This window comes from Rhea pennata, chromosome 2, assembly GCF_028389875.1.
Source record: "Rhea pennata isolate bPtePen1 chromosome 2, bPtePen1.pri, whole genome shotgun sequence".
Taxonomy (NCBI): domain Eukaryota; kingdom Metazoa; phylum Chordata; class Aves; order Rheiformes; family Rheidae; genus Rhea; species Rhea pennata.
The window spans coordinates 5,163,688-5,183,987 of record NC_084664.1 but is presented as its reverse complement, the minus strand read 5'-3'; the positions used below and the strand labels follow the sequence as shown (position 1 = coordinate 5,183,987).

Sequence of the window (20,300 nt, the reverse complement as noted above, 5' to 3'; positions counted from 1 at the left end):
AATGATTTCTGTTGTGCATGTTTTCACTGATGCCCTTGAGCTCTCTGTCTTCCTGTTAAAAATAGTCATATAATGCTACCCTACAGTTTAGTAGCCAAAATTTTAATATTATACATAGCTATACTCATCTTGACTGCCGCATTAACCAAACAACTATTTTTAAAAAGTATACACACTGGGTGAACTAGTGTATTGCTTGTCTCAGAGACTTTTACCCTAATTAGCATAACAAACTATGTTATAGGAGCCAAGAAAACAATATTTGTGCTAATAAAATTTTACATTTGGATCTGAGAAAGCTTCATAAGAAATTAAGTGAAAGAATCCAAGGAGCAGTCAATCAAAACAATAGTCTGAGAACTTTTCCTGGTCTGAGTGAATGGGACAGTCTCTCCCAAGCAGAAATGACAAGCACTTTGAGCAGCGTGGCATGCAAAATACTATTTTTTAGCTCTGAAACTCAAACCGTTTAAAACTTTCAGGAGAAAGAGAAACTTTCATGAGCTTTCTGTTTCACTTACTGATATTATTTATCCATGAATAAAATGGAGATTTGTGCACAGTTTTAAAACAAGACAAACAAGAGAATACGAACTATTTTCCGGAAAAACTAAAGCAAAAAAAAACTCCATCGTACTCCACTGCATTCAAAGCTTTCAAAGTTCAGTGAGTGGCTATTGAAGAAGGTCAATTTCAGCATAATGTCATTTTTCATTCTTAACAAAGACATAAAACATTTCAAGCAATTTTCAAATCAATAATTGTATACATACATATAAATGTATACATACATCCACATGCACACACACACACATACATATATAAACAAAAAAGCAAAGAGGTCAGATGAGAAATCATCCTGAGAGGCCATCCAGCTTAGCCAGAAACCTTGATTTTAGCTCACTAATACAAATCCAAAGACCTGATGACCACAGAAGTTTGTCTGTGATGATTCATCTAAAGATCTCATACCATGTTTGCAGTGATGGATGTAAAAGCATTCTCCTTGAGCAGATTAAGAAAGCAATTACAATTATAGCTCCCTTCCAGTATTAACTCCTTCACCCTTCTTTACGCAGAAGGCAGAAAGTAATAGTCTTCCACACATTACTAAATTACCTCAGGGACACTTTCAAAGAAAGAAAAGGTTCTTCCTTAGGAGTACAATTAATTTCTTTTAACTCTAGATTTTGCAAAGAAGACACCTGCAGCTGAGTGGACCTTCATTTGTCTCTATAACCAATAAAGAAAAAACAGACAAGTTTAAAAATATAAGAACAGCCATGCTGCTTCTGACAGTAGGTTCTCCAACCTGCTGTCTCCAACAGCAGCCATAAGTGAACACTTAGGGAAGAACACAGGAACAGGAGATACCAGCCTCCATCTTTCAGCTCAGGATGAGGCTTCTGCGGTAACCCTCTATGTATTTAGCAAAGTGAGTAGTCAAGAGATCAACTTCTAAATGCTCAGTGTTACGTAACACAAACGTCAGTACAAGATGCAGTTACAATAGACTGAAGCCAGACCCTAGCAAAGGTTCAGTTCTCCACAATGTTCTTTAGAGGATTTCAGGGAGGATAAACAAATCTACAGATGAGCTTGCAGGTTTATTACAGCAGCATTATTCAGAGGTATTAAATCCAATTCTGTAGCAAATTAATGGAGTTTAGATAGCACATAGCATTTACATCTTCGGAAATCTCTGTTTCTCATTTGTCTCTTCCCTTAACTACAGGTATGTGCACTTTCAGAAGTATTTCCATCAATAAACTATCTTTTCATCTAAAATATTTATGCTAGTGGGCAGCATTACTCAGTGGAGCGTAGTGCTACAGTGACTGAGTCTTCTCTCACGAGTAAAGATATATACAAGGTGAACCAATTGCACAGTTCGAGTCCTAATGGCTTACATAAACTCTGTCAACAATTACCATTAACTTTTTCTTATACATTCAGCCTACACACTTTGATAGTTTAATGAGTAAGATAAATGCCTGGAGAAAAAAAAAATAAAAATAATAATAATAAAAAAAAAAACCCAAACTCACACAGATCTTATTTTTTAATGGAATAAGTTCAACAATATAAACCAAGAGATTTACAGGTCAGCTTTGCATTTTTACTAGCTTTAGTGCTTGGCTATATAATAGAAGATGTTCCCACTTCAAGGTCGGAGGCCAAGGCAAATCAATCCCATTCAAAACAGAGTTTATTCAGAAAAGAAGGACCAAGTAATACAGGAGAGAACTAAATGGGAAGGCACTAGCTGTCAGCTGCAACTCAATCAACTTTGCACTAGGTGTTTTATATAAGTTAAAGCTCTGATCTATTGTCTATGTCCACATTCTGGTTCAGAGAAGCCACGGCAGCACCCAAAAATACGATATGCCTCCGCGCCCCCTACTTGATTCTCGCACAGCTTCTTTGAGTGCATCTTGGAACATATTAATAGCAGATGAGAGGTCTGTCTCCTCCTTTACTTTCAGAAGGTGCTAATGAAGTAAGGCAGTTCTAATATGTATCAGTTAACACACAGGGGATGGAAGCACACAGAGGTTAAGATTATACCTTCACAGAGAAATGAATGGTGCCCAGTTGCACCGTGGGCTGTCTATATGGTGAATCTGATTTTGAGTGTGCTCAGGGCACTCCTCCAAAGGCAGCCTGGAAGCATGCACTGTGCCAAAAGCAGGGAGGCAAAGTGAAGACAACCACTGCCTATCAACAAAAGTATGTTTAGAAGCTCATTCATGAACTGGAGAATGAACTCTGCTAAGGGGTCATAAGGTCTTGAGCATTTTACTGAAATTAGAAACTAAAAAAAATTAATTTCCCTTTCTAGCTCATCTCTCCCATTTCCTAAAAACTACCCTCCAGCACTATATATTTCAGGCATCTCTTGAACCACTAAACCTTCCAAAGAATGCAGTTTGCAATATCACTGTTGCTACATTGTCTTGCTCTCTGGATTGGCCACACAGTTATTCCAGTCATCAACCCACAAACCCAGAAAGAAATGCTGATTTAAAGGACAGGAGGTGTTTTCATTTAAGACCAGATTCACTTACATGATTCCATTTGAAAGGAAAAGACACTCCATCTGCTTCGTAAAACTTGACAAAATGAGAGGTTCTACAGAGTATATTTTTATCTGGCAAGTGTACAAAAAATGACACGTAATTTAGAAGCTGCATTCAGCAAATGGTATTTATTGTTCCAAATGCATAAATCCAAAGATTTAAGTCTATTCAGTGAAGTGTGGTATTACAACACTCAATATCAAGAGTCTGTTGAGAGTATATCACTCAGAGGTGACAGATCCAGAACTCAGGTATCCAGCTCTTCTGAAATAAACAGTAAAAGTCTGTGGCATGTCCTCAGTGTAACATGTTTTCTTTATGAGTTATGCTTACCTTATTTTCATTCCACTACCACTATAGTAGTACCGTCAGGTTGATTACGGTGAATGATCCTAGTCTCTAACAGGATCACAGGATATACCTTGACTTCATACTATCAGTAACACTGCTCTACATTCCTCCTTCAGAACCAGGTCTAACTTCTCAGTGACTCCAGACAGACATGGTCCGGCCAGCAAGTTCTTACTGAAATGTGTTTCTCATTCATTTAGAATTATAACAAAAAGCCAGACCCCAACTGGCAGAAGCAGCTACTCATAAAAAAAAAAAAGTAATAATAAAAATCTCCCTACATGGCTCTCATCACTATAATCGTTCAGCACATCACAATCTCTCTTTCTGGCATTCAGAAGATGCTAGTGACGTAAGGCAGTGCTAGCATCTATCAGTTTACACATAGGGGCTTGAGACCCACAAAGATTAAGATTATACTGTCTCAGAGACTTGAAATGAAGGATTGTCCCTGAACTCCCTTCTATTCAGTTAAAACTCCTCTGTCCAAAGCCCCTGCTTCTTTCACCCTCACATAACTAGTCTAAGTATAGCTATATACCTGACTATTGCCAAAATCTAGAGGCAGGTGGCTTGTTACTTTGGCCATAAGGAAATAAGTATTATCACTTGAATACTGACTGGTCCCCAACATCTTCCCAAAGTTCCCCCCAGTACCCAGAAAGCTGTTAAATCTTCTAAAATCCTTGCAGACAATCTTAGCACTGCACAATTAACTGTAGTGAATACATACATACATATATATATATATCTCAAGTGTCTTGATTTGGATGTGCTTTGCCCCTCAGCTAGTCAATTCAGCATTTCTTTACAATATTTCTTTTTAAGAATTTGTCATCCTCTGGACACTTAGAGTAACTTTGGAAAGCTTCAGATATGTTTATGTAACTCATCTGTAAATCATTTTCAAAAACCAAGCAGTAAATATTACAGCTGCATAGCAAATGATCTTTTCCAGTAGAACATAGTTCTTTCTGGACTGTCAACACAGTTGCTTAATATATGAGAGCTTCTATGTACCCTGCCAGTCTGGAACTGCCTCAAACTTGAGAAATGCCATTTTTTTAATTATAAGGACAACTGGCAGTGATATAAACTGTGCAACAACACACACCACAATCAGCTTTATTTTGGGAAGCACAAGCAAGCAGTGCTAGACTGCCTGGTATGTCATCTGAGGCAGTGAGAAAGTAAACCACCATCATCCTGTCTATTTAGATAGTGTTATTGTGGCATATGAAAATAGGAAGTGCTAGGAAGACCACCTGTGTCCTCCGTCTAGGCTTTAATCATGCAGACGCTGATGCTCAAGGTTAACTTTATGCCTGTAAGCAGTAACTGAGTTGTATGGATATGATGAAAGCACATTCCTAGGTGCCCTACTGGCAGCTGCAGGCTGACGCAAAGGGACTGCAAAGCACACATTAAAATGAATAGCATGTGTCATTGTAAATGGAAGTGATCACTGATGTGACCTGCTGGAAAAATCAGAAGGGAAACAGTGAGAACTGCTGTCGTGCCATTAATGTGGAGGGATATTTAGAGTTCTAATGAGGCCAAATTTTCTGTCTCTAAGAAATAGAATAGTGCAATGCACAGAAACAAATAAGCCCCTGGGCACTGTCTCACCTATGCAGTTCTAGATAAAAAGAGAGTTGTAGAATATGTTGTTTGCAGTGAAACTTTCATCACTAAAAGACTGATAAACTGAAATTGTCTATTAAAAATTAACAAGTCAGACAAACAAAATCTACAGCCTGCGTGCACTGAGCACCAGGAGCATCATCTTCATAAAATCATCTTGTCAGAGATTTCCAATTCCATACATACTTTTGAGCCACAAATGTGGGTTACATCTTCCATTTTGCAGACTATTGACTTTATGGAATTCAATTTGCAGACTTTTATGAAACTTCTATGTGCAGGTGTCTACATAGGGCTGTCAGATTGAGTTGAGTATCTGAGAGCTGAAGTAGGATTCAGATGCATGTAATGGTTGTATTCATAGCAAATCAGGATGGTGGCACAATGACCAGGACACAAATCCACACCGAAACGTGTTAGCGCAAGACAGTCACACTTGACTGATCTGCTGTAATTCATGTCAGTGGAACTCTCAGACATAAAGAAAGAACAACCAAGAGTAAGATATAATCTCCACTAGTCAAGTTAATCCCATGTTTAGCAATTTTTCAACTGAACAACTTAAAACTCAGTATCTTCCGCACTGATAAACAGATCACACACAAGTTCACCGCCCTTCCAACAGGCAATTGCATGCAGTTTGCCTTAAAAAAGGCCTATGTTGCTCCTGGGTTAGAAATAAAGACTGTATGAAGAATTCAAATGAAAGAAAAAGAGTCATCTAGCTGCAGATGAGTTTTCCACTTCCAGTAAAGTAATACTGCTAAATCCTCCATAAACAAAACCTAGAAAGTTCAAATTTTGTTTGAATAAATCTGTAAGATGAGAGGAGCCCTTAAAAATTGAGCTGTTCTCAGAGTCTGCAGTGTCTATTGTCTCCTAGAAGAATTAAAAAAGTTATCTGGAGCCACTTGCACTTGTGCCTAGCTAGGATCTGTCTGGGGATATCATCAAATCAAAAAAATAACGGAAATAAAAGCACTGTAGAGAATGGTCTGTTTAAGGGTGGCAGGAATTCTGCACAAACATACCAGCAAGTCTGCAAACATTTTCTGGCCCAAACGATGGGGAATCATTTTCTGAAAAAATTTAATTGGACAGTTTTTAACATTCAAAATGAAGCTTTATCAAGTTTTACTTTTCTATGAGGATGAATATTTCAAAATCAAGCTAGTATGAATGTCTGAATGTTTCAAATAGTGGCAAAATTAAATTACATATTAAATAGGTTCTGCAAAGAAATGTTTCAAATTTTCATTTCAGCAAGAAACCCACATTTTAGGATGCTACTTTGTTTTCCAGTTTATTTGGTTTTGTCACTACCACATGCACACACACATATCCACATATTTGAGCAGTTTCCCCTGAAAAGCTGTTATGTCTTATTCTAGAGGAGTCGAGGACATCTGTGATTGGTTTACATGAAAGCTCTAGGCAAGAAGCTGTCGTAGCAGCTTAACACTGATAACCATATTAAGACGTTATCTGATGTGTGACAGTGACTAGAGAGGAAGTTTGATTCATGCTTGGGAATGATTTCACAGATTCTTCTCTTGAATGGATCTTGTTTTGATCAGTGCCTGCCCGGGAGGAATAGTGCTAACTTAGACAAGAAACCGACCTCCACCTCAAGAAGATCATGTCGCCAGGAGTAACAAATCATTACTACTTTGAGTGAATCCCTGCACATCATGAAGTGAAATGTATGACACACATGATCTATACCTGTCCTTTGCTGGGTCATTTAAATAGCCTCAACCATCATAAATGTAAATTACAACCTACAAAGTAAGTGAAGGGTAAGAAGGAGAGAGAAAACAGAGAACATAATCCTTTTAATGATAAAATCAGCATAGTAGCACTAACTATCCACTGCCTGTTTACTTTTTTCAAAATGAATTCCTGCTTTCAGATGAATCATCTTTTGACATGGTCAAAGATTCACTTGTTTGGCCAAATATGCCAACGGACTAAAAGGTAGGATTAGATTTCCATGCAGATCAAAAGTGAGTAGGATCAGATATAAACCAAGAATAGTTGCCTCTTGTGGAGATATATAAAACAGGAATCTCAAAGGATGTGAAGGGAAGCATGACAAAACCCATGGAATATTATTGTGAACGGATGACCCATTTCCTCTGAATTCCTATAAAAAATCAAGCTATAACTCAGTGCATGTATTATACAGACATATAGAATTATTGCCATCCAGTCATCCTTGAGATTATTATAATTCTAGTAAAACCGTATCAGAGATTACAATATCTGGGATATCTTCAATTAAATTACTATAGAAAAATCTTGCCATTTCAACAAATTCCTCTTACATATGAAAGCAAAAAATTAAACATAATTCATCTTCATCTCTACACCTACATACATATGCATTTCCACCAAGCACAAATGCTACACCCAACTAATCATGAAAATACTAACGATTTTCAAGGAAACAATGCCCCCAAAAGAGAGAGTTGCATCTTTCATCTGTTAAAAGCATTGGTTGGTTTAAATCACTTCAGACTAAATTACATTTTTATTCACTTGGTGAGTCAGTAAACTTATACATATATGGGATTCTCATAAGCATTTTATGCCATCTGCTCATGACACATTTTTCTGCCCAGTTTTATACCCTAGTTTAGGATGAAGTAAGTCACCACATTGGTAAGAGTACATTGGCCCATGTTAAGCAAAAGAACAAACTTTTGCCGCTGGTATGTCCCAAAGTTCACTTTGTGCTTATGCCTGAGTCTGTGCTTACATCTAACCATCCTGAACATGAAGCAGCTTAGGATTTTATCACATATGCAAGCCCTTGCCCAAAGCTGAGTACAGGCCCACAGGATGTTGAAGCATGCCGCAGAAAGAGTTATGGTCACAAGCATCATCAAAAAATATGTTCTATAAAAGCAATATGTTAGACTGTTTCCACAGAAAAATCAAATTTCATTAATTTCATAGCAGTGCTTTGCTTTTCAGATCACTGATACCTTAGAATAATAGTGTGATATGAAAGGCTTCTGTGACTTCTCTCTTCTCTTTTCATATTAAAATACCATTATAATAATTGCACTCAGACTGAGAAAATTCCTTGTGTTCATGCATCATGTAAACAGCTCAGAAAATTATTTTATGCCAACAATTGAGAAGTAAATTGTTTGCCAACTTTTAAGACAGCCTAGTGTGAAATTTAGTTTCTGCAGTAAAATCTCAGGACAGGGAAGAACAAAAAGCACATTAGGAACTAATAGAAAGACTTACAGTAATATTTACAAAAATATTAAAGAGGCAAAGAACGTCTGGAAGAAGGATCCAAAATTATGGAAAAACTACATCAATCTTTCATTTGTTTCAGCTACAGAATGGAATGCATGATCATTAAAATTAATACAAGGAAGTATAGCACATGAGGCAGAGCTGCTTCCTGGTAGGCAGTGGCGTAAGTTGCAGAGCTCAGGCTAGACTCATAATACAGATCATCCATCTATATGCAAATTACTAGGTAGTTAAGGCAGCAAAACTTTTAGACTTAACTATAAAGGCAGATCAGCTTATTGTTCTGATGGAATTGATACAGTTAGAGTAAAACACAATTAATCTCACATATTATATGGAAAGAGTTTCCCTCTTCCTTAAGCCTCACTTCCTTAGCCATCACTCAAGGCTGGAGAACTGACTGAATGGTAATATCTAATGGTAAAGCTATGAATATACAAGATTAAACTTCTCTTTTGTGTGGATTTACTGTGGCAAAGAGGGTGTGCAGGGGAAAGTAACAATCCTACCTGTCTTCCCAGTAGTATCTCTCATTGCAGCATCTGTCTTCAGTCACTCTGCAGAAGAGCGGCTAGGGATGTGCCTCTCACACTTCTGAAGCGTGGCTGGATTCAATTTCACAGCCATGACAGTATCATTTGCATGCTGATGCATGAAAATGCCAGGCACAGCATCTCAGTACAAGAATCAGTGCTTTGCCCTACTTTTAAAACCTGGCATGAGCAAGATGAAGGCCCCATATTCTCCCTACTCCTTCCTAGTGTCAGCCTTCTAGAGAGTCTGTGATATTCTCTTCCTCCATTCCCCTGCCAGTGCCCCGCAGTGCTCCTGCCCCACCTCTCTATCAGAAAATCCTTCTCTCCTAATCTGAGAAGTTAGGTTCAGGCTTTGGAGACTAAAGGGTAGGATCAAGAAACAGAAATGGTAAAGTAATAAAGCTTTGAGGTTAAGCTTGTGTACCATGTTTTGAATTGAAGGAGTGGTGTTTTTCATGGCAGGTACTCTACTGACCTGACTGAGATGGTCCAAGGTCCATCTCCAGCTTACATGAGCTGTCACTCTCATTAGAGTACCTTAGTTTCTATATTAAATGTCACACACAGGCCAGATAAGATTCACATATTCATCTGTCTTTCATTACTCAGCCTTGACGCCCCATGCTGCATTTGGAAAATTGAACCAGTCTGAATATGGACACTTTAAATGTGCTGACCTTCAGCTGTCTGATCAGACAGTGGATATGGTCAGGTCAGCAGACTAAACTATGAAAGACAAGTGTTGTTATTATTACTTCTGCAGCTGTTTCCAGGTGTGCAAAATGCAAAGTTTTCTTTCCATGTCATACCACTGTACATTCTCAACGCTGAAACACAAGGCTGGTGGCACTGTATTTATCTCAGGGGGGAAAGAGGTTCCTGGAGCAAGGACACTTTGAAAACAGATCTTACAGAAGCCACAGAGAAACAGAGAAATAAATACCTGTGACATTCGTGCGGGCTGATAAAACTTCACAGTATTTTTCCAGCAGAACAGACAAGGGTAGGTTCACAGAAGATTCACAGTGCAGAACTATCTGAATGAACAGAGAGAAATAAATAGTAAAGCAGCAAAGAAGGGCAGAATTTCTCATTTATGAGCAGAACAATTACCAGCATTTTTAAAGCCATTTCCATTCATAACTGGTTCAGGTACATACATCCCCTCAATATAGAGAACATTTACAGTTATATTCCCTTAGCTTTACGACAGTAGGTGGTGTTCATAAGACTAAATGCAGACACCTGCAAAAGAAATGCCTGGCCTAGGCCTTTTCTTGTGGTACCTACTCAGTAACATTAACAAAGCACAGGACACAATTTATCTTTCCTTAAAATATATGTCTAAAATGTAGCAGATGAATCGCATCCCACTCAAGACCGTAAGTGGAACTTACCTCAGTTAACTTTAAATGTCTACATAAGTGATAAAGATCTATGCACAAAGAAGGAGAGATAGGAATTGCCAGAGAGTAATTCAGAAGGCCTGAGGAAAATGTTCCTATTGACTGTATAGGAAAAGTAGATCCCTATAAAGTGATCTTTGGCTCTTGTTAACCAGCAAGAAATACAGGAGGTTCTGACCTTCAGAATTCAGAGTGCTGCGTTCTCCTCTGAGGTCAAGCACTAGCGAAAAAAGAACAGTAGTATCAGCATGAGCACTTCAAGAAAGCTAGAGGTTCGGTAGGGCAAAACAGTACACAACAAACTAGATTTTAGGAAACCTACTTAGAGGTGAAGACAAGGAAGATGTGAATGGTGAAATTACAGAGGCATCCACTGCAGACAGAGAAGAGGTAGCCCCCCAAACTATACATCTGAATGTACAGCTGAGTTGGGATGATGCTGGGAGCAAGATCAGTTCCACAAAAATGCTTTAAGAATGGCAGAACTCAAAGTGATCAGAAAATTCAAGAGTGACACATCACTAACACAACTATTTTCAGACTGAAACAAAAACTTCCTGCCTATTTCTGAGGGAATATAAAACCTTGGAAATGCACAGAATTGCTCTTCTACCTATGCAGAATGACTCTAACATAATACAGGCAGCTCTTGCTCAAGGAAATGACCATACTCGTGATTGCTGACATTATGTTTCAGTGCTTTAAGATGCACGAAGTGATCTTTGCACAGAACCTTTTTTTTTTTTTTTTTGTCTCTGAATTCCTCATCACTTAATAAGCAGTGGAATAAACAATCACGGCAATAGAATTCATCAGCAATGTTAGTCTCCAAAGAGCAGCTATCCTCTGTGCAGTAACATTTTTATACATTTCTCTCTTTGCTGGTATTTTACAAAGTACAAAGTCTTGAAAAACAAACAAAAAGCCCTTCCTAGACTTTATTTCAGTCAAATTAACATGGTGAATCCATTTTTTCTCCTCCAGGGAGACTCAAACTCCTGCCTCCCATAGCAAATCCCTCCAGGCTACTGACCATACATGATCAGGTCAAGGAGACAGGGAAAGGCAACATCACTGTTCTGCAGCCAGAGCAGACACCATCTTACAGGGCCCTGTACTCAACTGAGTCATCTAGAATGCAAACGCTCTAGTGGTCGTGTCATGACGTAGCACTGGCATTTCTTCCCTTCTGTCTCCTCGCTCTGCTACCCCACAGGCCAAAGCACTGTCTCACACTTCAAAGAAGAAACTCAAGACATCTACATGTACTGTAAATACACTGCATGTTCAGCTGTCCACTTCATAAGATGATGGGAAAGAACAGAGGTCGAGTTTAGCACAGCGTGTGTAGGAACGAGAAAGGTTAAATGTCACATTTGCTTTAAGGTCAACTTAGGTTCAACTGGCTAGCAGGAAAAACACCTTCCGCCTATGATGCTACTTTTGCTTTCATTTTCTCTCCACTTATCATAACAAATGGTTTTCTTGTGTGTAACACTAATTTTTAAAATTGTATTTAAAATGGACAAACAAAGCCTAAAAACAAAACCCTCAGATAATGAGAACAACAACAACAAAAGATTTAAGTTATGCATAATTTTAAAGAACTGGGCCTGCAACTACATATATTTATTGAAATATTAGTTGCCCTCAGTAACTAAAGCACTACTTTACTCAAACTGCTTTTCCTCTTAAGACACCTACCGTTTCAAGTCCTCTTCCTACCAAGTTAGTTCTAAAATGTCTTGCACATTAACCTCAAATACACACTTAAATATTTTTCTTAATTTCTATAAGTCATTATGGACATTTATGAAAAAATAAAAATAATACAACACACTTAAGCCAAAGATTAAGAAGAAAGGATTCCCTTATTTTTTTAAAGCAGGGGCACCAAATAATAGTCCTCAGGCCAGTGCTGACTATCTAGAACATATCCAGCCTTTGGCTCACTTCCTGTTCACATCTTAGAGGACCTTCAGGAAAGAGGTGGATGAACTGTTCTCTAGATCCCGCTTAGCCTTCTCTTCACCAGGCCAAACAGAGCTCTCAGCCTCTCCTCATCTGACAGATAATCCAGTCCCTTAATCATCTTTGTGGCTCTTTACTAGACTTGCTCCTGTAAATCCATGTCTTTCTTGTACTGGGGAGCCCAGCACCGGACATAGCACTCCAGGTGTGGCCTCACCACGGCTGAGTAGAGAGGAAGGATCACCTCCCTTGGCAAGTACTAATTCAAAGATTAGACAAATGTCATGAAAACAAGATACTCTGTCAATAGCTTTTAATGTATTTTAACATTATTTTTATATTTAAAGATAGATTTTTCTTTTTTTTTTTCCTCTCAGAGAAAAAAAGAAATATCGAAATTCTGCCAATCTTGAAATTGTTCAAGAAAAGATACTCACATAGGGTTTTGTTTCTCTTAGAAAGGTCTCTGATCATAGAACCACAGAATGGGTAAGGTTGGAAGGGACCTCTGGAGATCATCTAATCCAACCCCCCTGCTCAAGCAGGATCACCTAGAACATGTTAGATAGGACTGCATCCAGGATGGACTTTAAATAGCTGATCTCCCAGCAGACGCACATAAAGCTGGTCCATTTTCAGATCCTCTCTCTATCTGATTTGGAGTTTACCTAGTCAAAATCCTGTCACGTGCTCTGAGGCATCACTCTTGCCTGCCAATTAGCCAGAGATAACCCTGGCCTTCCATGCTACTTTGACATGGTCAGTTGACAACAGAAGGAGCAGACTAGTCCCTAGATGACCTTGCTCCCAAGACAAGGAAACAACATGAGCACAGGACTTCTCTAAGTAGCCCTGGAGACTGAAGCTGGAAAAGCAGAAAGGTTACGCCTGTGGTGTCCAGACAAAGTACAGCCACTGGAGCTGGCTCATGGTCCATCTCTCTGCTTCTGTTGGCATGGATCCTCATGAAATCCAAGCTATGGCTGGGCTGTGGGAGTCTGCTACTGCCACTCAAATGGAAATGATACTTCAGTTCACTGAGATGCCTGTGAGTAGAGCTTGGCAGCCAGCCCCACACACAACCTGTTCAGACTCATCAGCACACTTCCTTTTATTTGCTTTCCCCTTCCTTTTTCACTCCTTCCTCCCTCATTCTCCATGTGAAAGGCTGTCTCTGTTAGAGGACAGCACCCTCAAAACATAGGACAACCCAGAAATAGCACTATTCAGGACACATGCATTCCAGCAACGTAGGTAACAACGAAAGAAACTGCCCCGCAGCCCTCAGAGGAAAGAGGCTCCCTTCCAGTTCTCTGGCACTTCAGCTACTATCACCAGGGCAAGAGTTTAGCATTGCATCGAGGACAACTAATGTATTTTAATCTCCATCTGCATTATTCACTGTTTACTTTCACTGCATACACAATCAAGAGAGTGGATAGTTATTCAATCAGGATTACACAAAACTTTATGGGGCTTTAATTAAGCTTTCCTTTTTACAGCTCTCTCTTTAAGTATTGCTCAGCTCTTGACATACCAAATGGATTTTCTTTCCTATTTAGTGAAAGTTCAGTTCCCGAACAAACACAGGCAGTTAGTTGATAATTCCCAGAGAAGGATAACTTCCAAATTTTGCCCCCATTTATCTCTGCAATACAGCTGTCAATTTGGGGAACAAGACGTGCAGGGGCAGAAGCAACACGCTCCCAGCAACTGACTTAACGTGGCTCGCTTGCACATGGAGAGGTGCTCTTGAGCCAGGTCAGGCTACCAAAATCTGTCTCTTTGAAACACCTTTCTGTTCTGAACACCACTGTGACTGCCACATGCGCCCTGAAGTGGCACTGCCTTTCTCAAGCAGACAAGTCTGTAAAGCAGACAGGTCTACTGCCGGTGAGAGCTGATGCAAATATCCCCAGACCCAGAGAACTGACTGCTACCAACTTATAAAAGCATGACATGCCATATTGCGAAGACCACTGCAGGAAGCATCTAAGAATTACCCGTACACTGGCACCAGAAACTGGCAGAGGAATTTTCACATATTTGGATGTAATTGAGGAAATCATTAAGCATCTGTTTTCTGAAGGGTAGCAGTTGTTAGCTGATTCTGACTACAACAGTAAGTGACTATTTTCTATTTGTCTTTTCTCATAAGAGGAGCCACAGCAATGTTTATTGAACTCTTCAAAAAAAAAAAAAAAAAAAAAAAAAAAAAAGAAAGAAAGAAAAACATAAAACTTTAACCAAGGATAACCATCTCAAAACAAATATAGCTACTTTCACAGCTATTAAGATGAAAGGATTAGCTGGAAAAGAAGGTAATTTTCTATAAAGAAATCACTTGATAAAGCAAATCAGCAAGAAGTGTTTAATTGTCAAGGATGATTCTTTTGAAAGATAAAGAGGTAAAGAAAACATTTATGCAATGCTTTAACACATTTCACTGTGTATCTAGAACTAGGCAATGAAGTTGTCATGTGGCTGGTTGGACAGCACCAGTCTTATTCCAAGAATCAAGGTTGAACTTTAAGAGAGAACAGAGTACATTCTGGACGAAACTGGTATAGCTTAAAAGAAAAGAAGGCTATATGTGTGATCAAGATTTGATCTATTCATGTCAATTTATAGACAGGGAGGAGAAAAATGAATTCCTGCAGAAATGTCATTTACTGGATAAAGTTTTATTCTAAAGTAAACCAACTTTTCCCCAAAAACTCCTTGTTGGGTCTTTAGGGTTGTGAAGCGGAAAGTGATGCAAGTCTAAAATGATCAAATTCAGCAGTGAATGTAGCCTATCTTTACCATCCAGATTTCCTCCACCTCCCCAAAAAAGTCCAAAAGCTTGTAGAAATATTTTAAAAATCCAGAAATGTGTAAAAGTTTGTTCTAGTAATAATATTTAGTCTGATAACCCACAAAATTAAAAAAACAGAATACACTCTTTAAAAATGTGATAACATTCTATTATCTTACTTTTTTTATCTCAGATATCACAGATCATCACATCACCCTGTAGTAGTCACTAACACAAAGAAGGCTGAATTAACAGTAATGAAGAGTCTGCTTTAGAGGAAAATTCCTCCCTCAGGCACCACTGACAACCCTGAGTAATGCAAATACAGTATGCTCCATCTAAGCTAATAAACCCGTAAGTGCCAAGGCTTGTTTTAAGTACTTAATCATTTATACTATTAAATTTTTAGAATGGTTCCTGGCGACATTTTTGCCCCAAACCATCCAGCAGTATCCCAGACAGTTTCTGGGAATGATCTGGGAGTTAGGGCTATAGACCATGTCTAGCAGGCAGTTTGCACAGAGTCACACCATTTTGGAGGCTGAAAGTTTAATAGCATAGACACAAGCCATTCTCTGGCATTTGGCCTCAAGGCTAGGGAATGATCCCGGCACTTTTTAGTAAAGCTGTAATCTACAAAAGAAAAACTGAACACATGCTCTGTAATGAGTTTTGCACATCGTTTTCCTCCTCCAACTTCAGTGGAGGCACACAAGAAACACTTGTGATCTAGTTCACAATATGAAGGCCACAGAGTTCAGAGGACTTGCTCATTATTTCTCTTCAGCTATTGATGGACTAGCAAAATATAAGCCGATGCCTTATATGAACAAAAGCTAAAGGCTGTTTGTTTTCTAGCTGACAGCAACTATGAATATCAGTGAAATATTCCATGGCAAAGCTACAAGTCAATCAGTATCAGCCATTTTTCCTTGCATGTAGCAGTCTCCTTCAAATGTACAGTAATTACCACAAGATGGCTAAGACTTAAACTCCGCCGAAGTACTACACTAGGAGAGGCTTCTCATGATGAGATGTTTATGTTACATTAATTCACAGCAGGACTGAATTTTGGCAGTCCTGGACCAGCAATACTATTTAACTTGTCACCACTGGCTGATATATTCAAACTGCTCTGGCTATTTTAACAGTTTCAGGAGAGCATATGAATTACAATAAGCTTTGCTTTTGTTTTTGATAAATCTTTCCCCTTCCCCCCAAATATATGAGCTCAGCAATGGCTCTATATCAAAATATCAAAGGATTCATTTGCCTAGGTTTTATAGTTTGTTTGTTTGTTTTTCACATTCAAGTATATGCATTTTCCAGTGTATTGTATGTACAGAAACCCTTTAGAAAACAAAAATCTCAGAGTATGCTGTGCAAGTCTTCACCCTTCTGCTGACCAGCCCTGTGAAATCCAACAGATCATTTGCACCAGCATTTTCATGTGGCGGATCTAATTCTATACTAGAAAGTTGCCTCATTTCTTAAGTGTTGCTAGCTTGCAGTTCCTATAGAACACAATTGCTCAGCCACTGTGAAAACTTAAGCTTCTATTATTTAATGATATAAGGGCCTGCTTTCACAAGCAGCTATGTTGTTTCTCAAATCCAGCAATGACTCCATCACTCCCATTGACTCCAAGCGTTTGCAAGTTGAACACTAACTTAAGAGCTTTGAATTTGAGCCAAAGTTTTAAAATGTTGCTGTTAAGCTTCTGGGTGCAAAGCTTTGTCCAGCTTTAAAGCAGAGATTCAGATTTACCAGTTACATTTGTGGATGCAAACAATCCACCCAAAAGGGGTAAAGGCTCTGCATTTGTTATAACTGAAGCAAGAGTGTCCTTACGTATATAAGGCTGAAGATGGCATTTCAGTGTATTATCTTGACATATAGCACATACATGAGTCTGCATTAGACACAAATATGCTATATCCAGACAGGCTCCTCCATATAAACACACTCAGAATATACTGAAACTACACATCTCTCTCAGAATAAAGGGATCTTCTGCACATGATGTTTTGATTCTTCCATCTCCACTACTTAAAAAAAAATCTCTCAAAGAAGTTTTTTGTCCTAAAGAAACAAGCCAATCACCAAAATTTACAGACATAATCCAAATGCAAAGTTACGGAAAGCTGAAAATCTGTCCACAGATTACACCCAGACGGGAAACACATGACATTTTTTGATTCACTGAAAAAGGTACTCTGGATACCTCTGACTCTGTCAGCCTCACTGGCAAGAAGTCCCTCTTGGTTTAAAACATAAACAGTTTTTCTGGACCTAGGGAAAGCAATAAGGGGAAACACAGCTCTGGAACAGAAGAGGGCAGAAGTGGAAACTTGGAAGAAGTGGAGTTTGAAATTGAAAATAGCAAGTCTATAAACTCATGGCACTCTGATCCCATGTGCCCTGATCCCTGACTGGCAAAAAAGACATTGGTGAAACTGAGAAAATATTCTGTCTTCTAAGATCAAGAAAGCTACTGCAAAGCTCTTAACAAGAAATCATTGTTTTTCTTTCTTTTGTTTTCTCAGACCCGGATGCTCTTTTTTATAAAGTTAGATAACAAAATGAGATAGAACAGGAGGAAATAAAACAGCTTTTCTTCCTTTTTTTCTCAGGAGATATTAAAGATGGGCCAACTGCACTACAAGCCAGAAGGATTGCTGCTCCTTTTTCAGTGCTGCAGGAACAGCCATAACAAATTACAAACAAGATCAATGCATCTCCTGCTTAATCTCTTGCATTTGTTCTGCAAGTATTACTTAACACACTTAACACTATCACTTAAAAAAGCCACCAAAAAAAGTTGGTCCAACTTTGGAGGGTGGGCTGGGTGCCTGGGCTGACCCTGTCTTTTGCCACCACTTTGCTGATCCCTATGGTGAAGAGTAATGGGAAACTGAGCACATGTGGCAGGGAGAGGGAGGCTGGCTGAGGGTGGCAGGCTGAGGACGAAGGGAAGCACCTGGGCCACTCACACTTCCCCTGAAGTAGGGAGGTGGCAGGAAAACCCCTTTTGTGTGGGGCAGCGACAGCCTTTGGGGCTGGCACTGCGACCCCAGGTGGGTCCCTGTGCTGGGTTTTTTTTGCCAAGGGTGCCAGGGCATGGGGAAAGGGGAAGCAACTTCTTCCCCTGCAAGGGGCTATCCAGAGAGGGCATGCCTCAGCCCCGGGGACTCTGAGTGACCATATCGCCCTCAGTGATGAACAACCACCAGGACGGGGTCTCTCAGCATCCAGGGATGCAGCGGGACTGTGAGAGGGCAGGGAAACAGCCTTTGGGATAGCGTCACCCAGTGTCTGGAGACTGAGGGAGGAGATAGTGGGCACTGAGATGGGATCTGTCAGCACCTAGGGACTGGCAAGACCTGTGAGGGCGCCGTTAACGGCCTCCAGGATGGGGTCTCTGAGTACCCAGGGAGTGCGGGACGTGTGAGGGTACCGTTAACGGCCCCCGGGACGAGGTCTCTGAGCGCCCGGGGTGCGCGGGACGTGTGAGGGTGCCGTTAACGGCCCCAGGACGGGGTCTCTGAGTACCCAGGGAGCGCGGGACGTGTGAGGGACCGTTAACGGCCTCGGGACGGGGTCTCTGAGTACCCAGGGAGCGCGGGACGTGTGAGGGCGCCGTTAACAGCCCCCGGGACGAGGTCTCTGAGCGCCCGGGGTGCGCGGGACGTGACAGGGACCGTTAACGGCCCCGGGACAGGGTCTCTGAGTGCCCGAGGGAGGGCGGGACGTGTGAGGGACCGTTAACGGCCTCGGGACGGGGTCTCTGAGCGCCCGCGGGGGGGCGGGACGTGTGAGGGACCGTTAACGGCCCCGGGACAGGGTCTCTGAGTGCCCGAGGGAGGGCGGGACGTGTGAGGGACCGTTAACGGCCCCGGGACAGGGTCTCTGAGCGCCCGCGGGGGGGCGGGACGTGTGAAGGCGCCGTTAACGGCCCCCGGGATGGGGTCCCTGAGCGCCCGGGGAGGGCGGGACGTGTGAGGGACCGTTAACGGCCCCGGGACAGGGTCTCTGAGTGCCCGAGGGAGGGCGGGACGTGTGAGGGACCGTTAACGGCCTCGGGACGGGGTCTCTGAGCGCCCGCGGGGGGGCGGGACGTGTGAGGGACCGTTAACGGCCCCGGGACAGGGTCTCTGAGTGCCCGAGGGAGGGCGGGACGTGTGAGGGACCGTTAACGGCCCCGGGACAGGGTCTCTGAGCGCCCGCGGGGGGGCGGGACGTGTGAAGGCGCCGTTAACGGCCCCCGGGATGGGGTCCCTGAGCGCCCGGGGAGGGCGGGACGTGTGAGGGACCGTTAACGGCCCCCGGGACGGGGTCTGTCAGCACCCGGGAAGGGCGGGACATGTGAGGGACCGTTAACGGCCCCGGGACGGGGTCTCTGAGCGCCCGGGGAGCGCGGGACGTGTGAGGGCGCGGAGCCACCGCTCCCTCAGACCAAGGAGTCCCCCGCAGTCGTAGGGCGTCCCTCACCCCTCCTTCCCTGCCCCCCGCCACCCCTTCCACGGCCTCGGCGGGCCTCGGCACTTACGGGCAGGAGCAGGAGCGCGGCGGCGGCGGCCGCCGGGAGGCTGCGCTGCGGCGCCTGCCCCGCCATGGGGCCGCCGGGGCCGCCGGGTCTCTCCGCGGCTGGCTCTGCCCGCTCAGCCGGAGCCTCCGCGCTGCCCCGGCTCTGGCATCTCCCCTGCCGCTGCCCTTGACCCCTGCCCGCCCGCGGAGGAGCCAGCCCCGGCGCCGCCGGCGCGTCCCAGGGCAAACCCCCAGGAGGGAGGGAGGGAGCCGGGCGGGGGAGGCAAACCCGCCCTCCACCCGCGACGCACCGGGGATGGAGGTGGCTGGAGGCGCCCCGGGGAAGTGCGACCCCAAAACCTCCAGGAGCAAGGGGGATCTTCCCTCCCCCCCATACACACACTGGGTGCTAAAGGGATCTAGCTCCCACCTGCCTCGCCAAGCACTAGCTGCAAGAGGGACTCCACTGACCCCAGCCACCCAGGAACAACGAGGTGCAACCCTTGCCAGGAGCTAAGTGCAATGGCCATTTCCTTCCCCAAGGACTAGGTGCAACGGGAATGTTGCAGTGCAAACCTCCAGAAATAATGGGGAACTCCTTCATCCCAGTACGGGGTTCCATTGCCCAAAACTCTCCAGGAGCGATGAGAGTCCCCCTTCCCATGCTCTAGGTGCAATGGGGACCCCTCCCCAGAACTTGATGCAATGGGGA

General features: G+C 42.2%; 1 protein-coding gene across 2 annotated transcripts in view; it reads right to left on the bottom strand.

Annotated features, from left to right (window-relative positions):
* Positions 1 to 19,755, bottom strand: part of LOC134135955 (corticotropin-releasing factor receptor 2) — a 145,841-nt gene extending 126,086 nt beyond the window's left edge. For both annotated transcript variants that reach the window (XM_062567643.1, XM_062567644.1), the window contains exons 1-2: positions 19,611 to 19,755; positions 9,831 to 9,924 (exon numbers count right to left, since the gene is read on the bottom strand). In XM_062567643.1, the coding sequence (XP_062423627.1) occupies positions 9,831 to 9,924; positions 19,611 to 19,676 (160 nt within the window). In that variant the 5' untranslated portion in view covers positions 19,677 to 19,755. The remainder of the gene's footprint in view (positions 1 to 9,830; positions 9,925 to 19,610) is intronic.
* Positions 19,756 to 20,300: the final 545 nt, after the last annotated feature.